This window comes from Cornus florida, unplaced genomic scaffold (assembly GCF_030987335.1).
Source record: "Cornus florida cultivar Cherokee Brave unplaced genomic scaffold, ASM3098733v1 CherokeeBrave_3.0.0_Hap2_Chr11, whole genome shotgun sequence".
NCBI classification, from domain to species: Eukaryota; Viridiplantae; Streptophyta; class Magnoliopsida; order Cornales; family Cornaceae; genus Cornus; species Cornus florida.
The window spans coordinates 134770531-134784222 of NW_026775581.1; the positions used below are offsets into that span (position 1 = coordinate 134770531).

General features: G+C 33.6%; 1 protein-coding gene across 1 annotated transcript; it reads right to left on the reverse strand.

Moving 5' to 3' along the window:
* Window positions 1–4149: 4149 nt before the first annotated feature.
* LOC132282201 (uncharacterized) lies at window positions 4150–4842 on the reverse strand. Its single transcript, XM_059783812.1, has one exon. The coding sequence runs from the start codon at window positions 4840–4842 to the stop codon at window positions 4150–4152; it is 693 nt and encodes a 230-aa protein (XP_059639795.1).
* Between the last annotated feature and the right edge of the window lie 8850 nt (window positions 4843–13692).

Here is a 13692-nt window from a genome sequence, read left to right on the forward strand (position 1 = left end):
TTTTTCCTCGATTTGATCATGTGTGGGTTTTGGGTGGTTTTTGTTGGGTTTAATTAACAAACAACAATTAGAAATCAAAATTGATCATCAATTAAGAGAGGGTTTGATCTCATATCTGATTAGAAAATTAAACTTGAAATACCTTTGAGAATTCTTTATCGGCTTTTGAGATATCTGAAAAATAGAGCGCTTTATCCCTTTCTGAAAGTTATCGATACCATAGGACTGAATAAGGGTTTTAAAACTCCTATATATAACAACAACAACAGGGAAGACGATTTCTCTACAAACAAGCATATCTAAATCTCCCTTCCTATCATGGAAACTTAGATATCAATGATTAGAAATAAATCACACCAAATAAGTTGGAAAACCATAATCCAATGGTATAAAACCATACTCCCAATTATACCACAAAATTGGAAAGTACAAACTTAATCCATCAAGTATCAATAATTATATTGCAATCCTACTTTAGAAAACATAGTGCGTAGGACCATAAAATAATTTTTATTGTTTAAATATATATATATAAAAATTCCAACAATCTCCCACTGGCAAACTTTAGTAGTTATGTTTAGATTTATCAATGTGATGCCAATTTCACATCTAGCCCAAACAATTTCATGAGTGCAATACCACTCTCAAGCAACAAGAATAACACGTGCACATATCATATACAACAATGTAATAATAATAATAATGATGCATCATAACTTTATTTTCATGCAAATAACTATCACCAGAAGGTGTAAATAAACTGAAAGAAACAACTGCAATGTAACATGATGTAATAGAGAAATCAGACATCATAACACAATGACTCTTGAATACACATCCGAATCACGTGCTCTTTAAATATTTTTGGCTAAAGACCTTTAGTGAAAGGATCTGTAATCATCATTGCTGTATCTATATGGGGAACCTTAATAATACCTTGTTTAATCTTCTCGCACACGTAAAGGTACTTTACATCTATGTGCATATTACGCTTGGTCAATTTTTCATTTTTCACATATTTTGTGACAGCTTCATTATTACAGAAAATTATCAAAGGCTTGTGTATGGAGTCCACAACCTTTAAATCCGCAATAAATTGTTTCAACCACATAACACGTTTGGTCGCTTCATAACAACTGATCAATTCTGCATACATAGTTGAATCTGCGATAATAGATTGCTTAGAGTTTTTCCATAATACAGCTCCCTGAGCCAACATAAAAATATATCCAGAAGTGGAATTTCTACTACTCGAACAACCTGCATAGTCCGAATCAGAATAACCAATTATCTCCAAACAATCTGATTTCCTGTATACCAAGATAAACTCTTTTGTTCTCTGAAGATATCTCAAAACTTTCTTCACCGCCCTCCAATGAGCAATACACGGATTTTGCTGAAATCTTCCAAGCATCCCAACTACATAACTAATATCTGGTTTAATGCACGTCATAGCATATATCAGACTTCCAATTGCAGACGCATATGCAGCGACATCAATATTACTTTTCTCAATCTCATTCTTAGGACATTGTTCCTCTGAAAAAATATCCCCTTTTACAACTGGAACCTCACCAGGTGCACAATTTTCCATCCCAAAAGTTTTTAAAATTTTATTAATATATGCCTTTTGAGATAAACCAAGTGTTCCTGTCACGCGATCTCTATGGATCCTAATACCAAGGACAAACTTAGCATTGCCCATATCCTTCATATCAAAATGACTTGATAAAAAATTCTTCGTATCATGTATTGCATGAATGTCATTGCTAGATAGTAAGATATCATCAACATATAAAACAAGAATAATAAAACGACTCCCACTGACCTTGAGATATATGCATTTGTCTATAATATTCTCCTTAAACCCATAACTAGTAATCACTTCATCAAATTTCAAGTACCACTATCGTGAAGCTTGTTTAAGCCCATAAATTGATTTTTTTAACTTACACACTTGATGTTCATGTCCCTTAACCACAAAACCTTCAGGTTGAGACATGTATATCTTTTCCTCAAGGTCTCCATTAAAGAATGCTATCTTCACATCCATCTGATGCAACTCAAGATCATAATATGCAACAATAGCAAGAATGACTCTCAAAGAATTCTTTGATGAAACTGGAGAGAAAGTCTCAGAGAAATCAACACCTGGCTTCTGCTTGAAACCTTTAGCTACCAATCTAGCTTTATATCTATCAACATTTCCAAGTGAATCCCTCTTGGTCTTAAAAACCCATTTGCACTCCACCGCATTGCGATCTGTAGGTAAATCAGTAAACTCCCACACCCCATTAACATCCATAGAGTGCATTTCATCTTTCATAGCATCTATCCAACTTGAAGATTCATGACTCCCATGGCTTCATTAAATGAAATTGGATCTTCATGCTCGCCAATGTCAACCTCACTAACATACACTTCAAAAACATCAGGTATAGCGGATCTCCGAAATCTAGAAGATCTTCTAAGTTGATCAAGCTCAGAAAATGGATTAAAAGTTAAAGCAAGAGGTTGCATATGAGTAATAACTGAAGGGGTAGGACTAGGAGCTCTGAATGGAATCACTGAAGTTGGAACTAAATCTGTAGTAAATGGAATAGACACAGAAGATTGCTCCTCTGTAAAAAAGAAAGTACGATGATCTAAACTCCCACTGGATTTGTCATTCTCAATAAATTTTGCATGACTAGTCTCAACAATCTCCATAGGTCTAAAGGGACAATAAAATCTGTAACCAAATGATCTCTCAAGATACCCAATGAAATGACAAGTAACAGTGCAAGGATCAAGCTTTTTAATATCAGGATTATACAACTTTGCCTCTGCAAGACATCCCTACACATGCAAATGTCGAAGACTAGGTCTACGACCTATCCAAAGCTTGTAAGGTATTTCAAGAGCTGCTTTACATGGCACCCTATTAAGAATATAAACTGCCGTTTTAAGAGCTTCTCCCCAAAAATTCTCAGGTAGTGAAGAATGGCTCATCATATTACAAACAACATCTTGATAGGTGCGATTTCTCCTCTCTGTAACTCCATTTTGTTCAGGAGACCCAGGTGTGGTATACTGTGGCACTATAGCATGCTCTTTGAAGTACGTGACGAAAGGACCATGATTCATACCCTCCTGGTCCATTTTCCCATAATACTCACTACCTCGGTCTGATCATACAATTTTAATCTTTTTGCCTAACTGTTTTTTAACTTCAGTTTGATAGATCTTAAACATGTTAAGTACATCGGACTTTTGGTGTATTAGGTACAAATAAGCATACCTTGAAAAATCATGTCCTCCTCGAAAAGCGGTAGGAAACAGGGCACAAATATCTGTGTGAATAAGGTCCAATAGACTAGATGACTGACTAGCCTCAAAGTTGCGTTTCTTCTGCATCTTTCCCTTGACACAGTCAACACATAAATCAAAATCTGAAAAATTTAGTGGTCTTATAATCTCATCCTTGACCAAGTGTTCAAGTCTCTTTCGAGAGACATGCCCCAATCTCCTATGCCATAACATAGATGAATCCTCTCTAATAAAAGCACGTTTTAATCCGGAAGGTATCGAATCCACAGAAAAACAAGAAGTAAATATATGAGAATCATCCAACAATAACTGATATAAACCATCAACTAAACAACCATATCCAACTACATTATTACCATAATGAATAGTAACTGATCCATCACCAAAAGAAAACCGAAAACCCAAAACATTAAGTCTTAAAACTGAAAGTAAATTATGCCTAATAGTAGGAACATAAAAAACATCCTGAAGCTCTAAGGAAAAACCAGTGTGTAACACTAGCGAAATCGTCCCAACAACTGCAACATGAACCGCATCAGCATTACCCAACACCAATTTCTCCTCAGCCCTGGGTTTTCTCTGGCTTCGAAGTCCCTGTGATGAACATGAGATTTGAATAGATGCACCCGTATCAATCCACCATGTATAATTGGGCACATTTACAAAGTTGGATTCAAATATTACCATAGCAACTCCCATACCTGCTTTGTTTTTCTTTAACCAATTTTTGTAACCGTAACAGTCTTTCTTTTGATGTCTTTTCTTCTTACAGAACCAACATTTATCATTCGCATTTGCATGCTTAATGTCTTTTCCTTTGTTGTCCTGCTTTTCATTTTTCTAAATTGTCTGATTCCCTTTCTTGCTGCCTTTCCACTTGAAGTTATTCCTGCTTTTATTGCTTATGACAAGATGAGCTGACTCAAATTTAGCACCCTTGAGCCGCTCTTCCTCGGTCACACAAAGTGTCAATAGCTGATTAATGTCCCATTTTGTCTCTTGTGAATTATAATTTACCCTGAAAGTATTAAAAGATCTAGGCAGAGAATAGATCACCATGTGGACCAATAACTCATCATCAAATGTGATTCCCTGCTCCCTGAGACCATTAACCAGCTTGCATATCTTATAGATATGCTCCCTCACTGAACCACTGCCATCATAACTAGTTGACATAAGTTGTGTTAAATAATAATACTGAAGTTGCTTCTTGGTACCCACGAACTGCTTCTTAAGTAAATCAAGAAGCACCTTGGCAGTATCAAATACAGGAATACCACCACGAATAGTCTCACCAATAGAAGCACGGATCAACTTGATGGCCATGGTATTAGCTTTAGTCCACTTAGTATGCAACAACTTTACTACTTCAAAAGACTCTTTAGTGATTGCAGCGGGTTTCTCCTCATAAAGTACGAACTCATAGTCCAAGAAACCCAACATAATATCAACACTTGTCTTCCAAGTAGTATAGTTCGAACCATTCAATGGTTCAATCCCTGTGAGCTGTCTTTGAATAGCGGAAGCGTCCATAACTGTAATACATGTTATATCAAATAACATAAAAATGAACATATAAAATAATATGTTACAGCTTTAGAAATTATTACTTTAATTCGTGCTTGGGGTTTTAAGCTGAATTTATCAGGGTGTTTTACTATATGCAAAACCATCCACCCTGTGAGAACATATAAAATGCCATCTAAAAAACACCTTTTGGCAGAATTTTAGATTTTATTTTATCCCAAACTTGCGATCAAATCACACATAGACCTATTTGATTATACTTGAATTGTTGTTAAACACTTCCACTACCTTTTGGCAAAAGGGCTATTTAGTTATAATCCAAGCACTCTCAAATATTCTACTCACTAATCCCACACTAAGACATTGATCACCTTTTGGTAGAACAAATACCCTCATGCTTTAAAATTTCAAAAATAATAACCTCTATGATCGTGTCACTTTTTAGCAGGCATCACTCACTTTGACTATTAATTTTGAAACGGTCACTTTACCGGTCCTCATAAACCCCAATAAAAGACCTTATCTTTAGAAGTTCCATTTTAATCAGATTCAAATTTATTTATTTAATGTACATAAACTGAACCAAACCAAAATATGGAACAAATATCATAAAATTAGGTCATGTAATTTCATCACCATTATATGGGATTACTATCAATTAGTCACTGAGAAATTAATAAATAATACATAAAATTACTACCTCATATATATGGAATAATTTAAAGACTTGATTAAATATTCAAAACCATATATCTTTTTATATACTGTGTTTCAAAATAACTCACATAACAACATAACAACATATAAATGAAACCGCCAGATATATATATATAGCATAACAAACTTGTTGTTTAAAACCCTCGTTCGGCGTGCACAAAAAATTTCATACAAACTGATTGCATATAGTCTCGTTCGGCGTGCACAAGAATTATCATACAAATTGATTGCATAAAAAAAACTCTAAGAATTTGTATACAAACTGATTGCATATAATCTCGTTCAGCGTGCACAAGAATTAACATACAAATTGATTGTATAAAACAAACTCCAAGAAGCTGTATACAAACTGATTGCATACAATCTCGTGCACAAGAATTAACAACATACAAAAGAATCCTACTGATTAGATATATATGAATCAATTGATTGGTTAAACAACAATTATTATAATATGCAATTAATTCATATTAAAATCATATCCGGAAAACAAACACAAAACCGATTCAAACAGTACAAAACTCATGTACACAATTTGCAATCAAATATAAATTTATTTATTTATCCTGTCCTTAATTTAAAATAATATATAATGTGAATTCAATTCATTGATCTTGATTTCTACAAACCCTAACCTTACTCTGATACCAATTGTTGGGTTTAATTAACAAACAACACTTAGAAATCAAAATTGATCATCAATTAAGAGAGGGTTTGATCTCATACCTGATTAGAAAATTAAACTTGAAATAACTTTGAGAATTCTTTATCGCCCTTTGAGAGATCTAAAAAATAAAGCGTTTTACCCCCTTCTGAAAGTTGTCGATACGATAGGACTGAATAAGGATTTTAAAACCCCTATATATAACAACAACAGGGGAGACGGCTTCTCCACAAATAAGCATATCTAAGTCTCCCTTTCTATCATGGAAACTTAGATATCAATGGTTAGAAATAAATCACACCAAATAAGTTAGAAAAGCACAATCCAACGGTATAAAACCATACTCCCAATTAGACCACCAAATTGGAAAGTACAAATCCAATCCATCAAGTATCAATAATCACATTGTAATCCTACTTTAGAAAACGTAGTGCATAGGACCATAAAATAATTTTTATTGTTTATATATATATATATAAATAAATTACAACAGTTTTCCCTATATCGGAGCGCCTTGTGTATGTAGCTTTGGAATTGTTGTCTTGATGATGGTCAAGCCTTTGGGTCACTCATGTTGCTGTTTTTCTCCCTTAGTAGTTTCCGTTGCAAAGCTTTGACTCTTGTTCTCATCAAATATAGAGCATTCTTTATTTTCTTTTGTTTTGCTTCACGATTTTTATACCTTTTCCTGAATTGACTTTTGCCTTACCACCATTAATAGTTTGGCCTTTGTGCCTTTACAATGATAAAATAAAAAATAATAATAATAATTTCTAATAATTTTATTTTATTTTGATTCCATCATCCATGGGTATAAAAAAATAAACCAGAAAACAGTTCATAAACCAGCCTCATGAACCAATATATTTTAAGTGATTTCATTACATATGATAAGTAGTTTTAAAATTAAGGAAATAATAACGTTAGTAATGAATAATAATAATAATAATAATAACTTAATCGTTTACTGGTGTTATTCAGTAAGTTTTAAGCAAACTCACACATACTTTATTACAACAATTGAATCTAAACTTGAATTTTAACTTTCTTTTGGAACTGAAATATTTACAATAAGATGTTGCACCACCTGAAAATAGGCTCCAGCTCGCCTTTAGGACTCAAATGTCTATTTAAAAGTTATGAAAATAATTTGAAATAGATTTCAATTAAAATTTAATTCCAAAATTGAACCAAACAATGAATTTGAAATTTTAATTCCAACTCAATGGAATTGAAATTCCAATACAATTCATTTTCAAATTCTGCAAAGCAAAACACCCTTTTGTTGCAACATTAAAAATTAAAAAAATTTCAATTCCAATTTTAATTTGGAAGTTTGGCTTTCAAATTTTGTAGAATTGATCTTTTATGAGAAAGGTAGTATATGGATGGACTAGAATAACTCTTTGAATCCATAAGTGCAAGTTTATAGTAGACATGTTTCAGCCAGTAGAGTCGAAACTCCTTATGGCTTGAGAATTTCTCAGCCCAACTAAAAGAGAAAATATGTACGAGTTTTATTTGTAGCCCAATCCTCTCTTTTTAAGCCATATAATTTTTTGGAAGTGTGCCATTAGATTACATTACAATCAACTTACAAAGTTTACTAAACGTGAAGGCGCGTCTTTGTCTTTCATGTAGGGATGGCAATTTGACCCATTTTTACAGTTACCCACCCTACCTCACTTCGTTTTTGACAGTTTTGGGGGACCGTTTAGCTTATTTGGATGGGGATAGTTTGATATGATAAAAATTAGCGCGGGTTTGGTGTGGTGGTGGGGGGAGGTCGCCCCACCCCATTCCGCCCTGTTTAGATAGACAAATTACTTACTTTATTTTATTAGTATATATATTTCCTAGTATGTATATTAAGTACTCTATATAACAATATTAAAGTAATAAATGAATTTGATTAAATGGAAAGTTACAATGGTAAAGAACTGAAGATGAGGTAAAAAAAAAAAAAAAAAAGCAAATCTATTTTAACAATAAATAAATTATGGTTTTAAACGGGGCGGGTACTCGCAGGATAAAAATGTTAAACGGTTGCAGGGATGGGGTGAAAAGCCCCCCCGTTTTTGCAGTTTTGGGCGGGGACGGGGGTGAGGTTTTTAAACGGTTGCGAGAACCCGGGGGGGGGGGGGGGGGGGTACACCTGCCCAAACTCACTCCCGTTGCCATCCCTACTTTCACCATTATAAATTTGTATATGTATGAAACTATGAGAGGTGCAAGTGCGGTGTTGTTGACTAATTGGGTTGCTCCGTATGTATGGAGTTTGTGTTCGAACTTTACATTTTCTCCCTCTCTTCTAACATTCTTGCTACAACACCTAGTAGTGTCAAGCCGGCCAGCTATAGTAGGCCAAATTAAGCCCATATTGCTTAATGCATAACCAATTATTTATTTATCCTAGCACTTCTTCATGGAAATTTAACCATCGACCTTTTCATTTGAAAGGTGAGAAAATAACATTTGGTTAATTGGTGGTGTCTAATGCAAAACCATTGAAATTACAAATTAACTGTTGGTATAATAGTTAAATAAGTCTGGTGACTACAAAGAAAGCCAAACCCCATAAAATTTAGAGAGAGATGGCAGAAACGTGTCTAACAATGGCGTGAGATAGGTGTAAACTTCAAATAGAAGTGCCAAACTTGAATTTTTTTTAAAAAAAAATAGAAGCTCGTCTAAGAATGGCGGGAAAGTTGCCGGACATGACTCACAGGGGCAATTTGTACACTTTTGATAGTTGTGGTACTGACTTATTGATTTTTGTAGTACAAGGGACAGAATACCATTTTTTTTTTTATAATTTGGGAGTATTTTGCTTTTTTGCCTACCACTAATTCAATTTCGGAATTGAAATCATAATGATTTTTTATTTTATTTAAACAATATCTCTTTAATAATTTGTAATAAATATAAAAATTTAGCAAAATGTATTATTTCTTTTAAACAATAAATATACTACAATTTTTATATTTTAAGTTTTACTGATATTTTGTATCTACTAACATAAAAGAAATAGGATTTAGTATAATTTAAATACATTTCCTCGTCTTAATGAAATTTTATTTTTATTATTATGCAAATTATATGTAAAAAATTGTAAACATTTTATACATATACATATATTTAGTAACATGAGTTTTGAATACTCTCACTCTGACCAAATATTAAATTTTGTCGCTTGAAATTTGAATCCATTCGAATAATTTGTAGGCTCTTATCTTAATTTTGTTTCCTTCTAATTTGTAATCTCCACCCCTTTATACTTTACTTCATAGCCATTTCAGTTTCTAAATTTTTATTATAATTATTATTTTGTTTCAAATTTGTACTTTGCCGCACAAGTTTCATATCATTCCAACAATATTTATTTAAAGAGTCATTGATTTGAAACAATAGTTTGGCTTTTCTAAACAATAGTCCAATGTTGACTTTTGTGACTCAATTATATCATCATTTACATCAATTATTCTTGGCAACCAAGAATGTGTGATCAACAAGAATTCTTGGTAACCAAGAATTCGTGGACACCAAGTTGAAGAAAGCATCAGTTGTTTTGGTGACCCATTTATTTGGCTATAAATAGTCTTGTTCTCCATGGTGTTGAAGCATCCAAATTTTGAGTGTGTTTTACTCAATATTAAGTAAAACAAAGAGTGTGTGAGAGTCTTGGGTGTAATTAGGTTTTAGGTATGAGCTACTTAGTTTTGTATCTCTTTATTTCTATAGTGAAATATTGTTCTATCTTCTCGCCGTAGACGTAGACACAACCGAACCATGTAAATTCTTGTCTCGTTTGTGTGTGCGCTATTTTATTTTTCTTGTCATTTATTTTTTCTCTTGTTCTCATAAATTCCTACTCGATACTTATTTCATAACAAACTGATATCAGAACTCGGTTTGTATATTGTGTATAGATACTGTTTGCACGTACAGTACTATAAACAGATGCTATTTGGGTACTGTTCACAAATACAATACTATTCACTGAGAAATATTTTGGGGAGTTTTTTGAGATGTCGACTAGATACGAGATTGAGAAATTTGATGGCAAGACTAGCTTTAGTTTTTGGCGCATTAAGATGCAGGCCTGCTGACTCAGTAGGGTCTGAAGAATATGTTGTTTAAGAAGGACAAGTTGCCAAAAATTATGTCCAATGAAGATAAAGATGAAGTCGATGAAAAGGTACGCAGTGCGATTCTCCTGAATCTAACTGATGAGGTGCTGCGTGAAGTTATTGATGAAAACACGATAGCAAAGTTGTGGTTGAAATTGGAAAGTCTATACATGACGAAGTCTCTCACTAACAGATTTTACTTGAAACAGAGACTCTACACCCTTCGTATGACCGAAGGTATGCCTCTTAAGGAACATGTTGATAATTTCAATTCTATTATTATGGATTTAAAAAATACTAATATTAAAATTGATGAAGAAGATCAAGCCCTTATTTTGTTGTATTCTTTGCCTCATTTCTATGAGCATTTTGTTACTATATTGCTCTATTGAAAATACATCATTAATACAGAGGATGTTAAATCCTCACTGAACTCTTAAGAGTTGAGAAAAAAAGTGTTTGGGAATCATGGAGATGAACAGGCCGAGGGTCTGGTTGTGAGGGGAATAAGTGAGAAAAATGGTTCTGGTAGTAGGGGCAAATCGAGATCTAAATCTAGGTCTCATAAAGATACTGAATATTATTATTGTCACCAAAAAAGGCACGTTAAGTGGAATTGTCCAAAATTGAAAAATAAGAAGAAAGATAAAAAGCATAAAAAAGAATCTAAGGATAAATCCACTAGTAATTCCTCTGATGTTGCTGAGGAAAGTTCCTCGGATGTCGAAAATGTTTTTTCAGTTTCTGTCAGTGATTGTCACTCTAATAGTGAATGGGTTCTTGATTCTGGTTGTTCTTATCATATGTGTCTTAATAGGGACTGGTTTTTTACTTACCGTTCTATTGATGGTCGTCCTGTCTTAATGGGGAACGACAATCCCTATAAGACATTGGCATAGGCACAATCAAAATTAAGATGCATGATGGTATTGTTAGAACTTTAACTAATGTTCGGCATGTTCCAGATTTGAAAAAGAATTTGATTTCTCTTAGTACTCTTGACTCTAATGGTACAAGTTTTCAACTGAAGGTGGGGTTTTGAGAGTTTCTAAAAGTGCTCTTATTATGCTTAAGGGAAAACAGAGAAAATGCCTTTATTTTTTACAGGGTAGTACTGTGGTAGGTGCTGCTTCAGTATCTTCTTTAGTTGATCAAGATTCAGAAACTACCCATCTATGACATATGCGTTTAGGGCATATGAGTGAGAGGGGTTTGACAAAATTAAGCACACGAGATTTGCTAGGTGGACAGAAGACGGGAAAGCCGGATTTTTGTGAGCATTATGCCTTTAGCAAGCAGAAAAGGCTCAAGTTCAGTACAGCTGTTCGCAGGACCAAAGGCACTGTTGATTACATTCATTCAGATCTTTGGGGTCCTTCCAGAATTCCCTCTCTTGTTGGTTCTCGATATATGTTGACTTTCATTAATGACTCTTCCAGGAAAGTCTGGATCTATATCTTGAAGCAAAAATATGAAGTGTTCCTTAAGTTTAAGCAGTGGAAGGCTATGATTGAAAAGTAGTCCGGAAAGAAGATCAAACATTTCAGAACAGATAACGGTTTAGAATTTTGCTAAGGAGAGTTTGAGGAGTTCTGCAGAAATGAAGGCATTGTCAGACATCATACAATTCGAAAGACTCCACAACAGAATAGTGTAGCAGAACGCATGAATAAAACTCTTTTTGGAAGAGCTCATTGTATGCTTTTCAATGCTGGGTTGTCTAAGGGATTTTAGGCTGAAGCAGTTAACACGGCGGTGAACAGGTCACCAGCGACTGCTATTGAGTGCAAAACACCTGAAGAGGTATGGTCTGGTACTCTTGCTGATTATTCTAATTTAAGAATTTTTGAATGTCCTGCTTATGCTCATGTTAATAAAGGAAAATTTGAGTCTAGAGCCAAGAAAAGTATTTTTATTGGCTATGCATCCGGAGTGAAGGGATACAGGTTGTGGTGTCATGATCCTAAGTCACCTAAGTTTATTCCCAGCAGAGATGTTACTTTTGATGAGTTTATTTTACTTCTCCCGAAAAAAGGAGTCTTTTGTCACAGTTGAATCTCAGGGTGTTAAGCAGTAGGTGGATCATGATTTTAAAACTCCAGAGAAACAAGTCAACACTCCAGTTCAATCCAATATTGAAGAGGTGCATGATCATCAAGTACCAGAAGAGTAACAGTACAATATTGCTATAGGGAGATAGAAAAGGCAGATTAAACCACCTCAAAGGTATGTTTATGCAAATTTAGTTGCTTATGTTTTGTCTGTGGCAGAAAATATTGAAGATAAAGAGCCTTCCACCTATCAAAAAGCTATTACAGGAATGAATCTACCAAGTGGACTATTGCTATGACTGAGGAGATTGAATCTCTTCACAAGAATTAGACATGGGAGTTGGTGAAACCTCCTAAAGGCCAGAAGATTGTTGGTTGTAAATGGGTCTTCAAGAAAAAGGAAGGAATTCAGGTGTTGAAGATGCAAGGTACAAAGAACGTTTAGTGGCAAAGGATTATAATCAGAGAGAAGGTGTGGACTTTAGTGAAGTATTCTCACCCGTTGTGAAACACGCCTCTATCTGCGTGTTGCTTACCATGGTTGCTTTATTTGATTCAGAACGTGAGCAACTTAACGTCAAAACAACTTTTCTACATGGTGATCTTGAAAAAGAAATTTATATGCATCAGCCAGAAGGGTTCATTGTTTAAGGAAAGGAATTACCAAAATAAATTAACAAAGGGATCATTAATTTTAAGAAGTACGAATACCAGCAAGACATACGGGGCACGACATAATATAAATATATAAAAAACAAGACATTCATATGGCATGAATGTATCAAAAGATGATAATATAATATATGTTATTATATATATAAATAATTTTTTTTTTGGCCATTTTAATGAATAAAAATAGATCGCTTGGAATTTAGAGTTGGATATTTATTATTTATATATTTTTAATTAATTCATATTATATTTTAAATTACACCTAATCCCATTATTATAAAAAATAATTATAAAATTACCTATTGCATTTTGAAAGTGTTCAACCAACCGCACCCTAACAGAAATATTCATGCTTCCCCTTACATAAATACTCATCATGCATCAATGACTTTTATTTATTTATCTATTCCATATTTCGATAATTCACCTTTTAAGGCTTTTATTTAGTTAATGGTCTTTCTTATTCTGTCATGTATGACGAAAACTTGCCAAAAAAAATAAAATAAAGGTATGACGAAAACCTAATTAATCAGATATTTAAAATTGTTGCCTTATGAAAAAATATATATATATATAAATTGCATTATCAATTTTAATTCGAGTTTTTATTTTATGGGTTTGC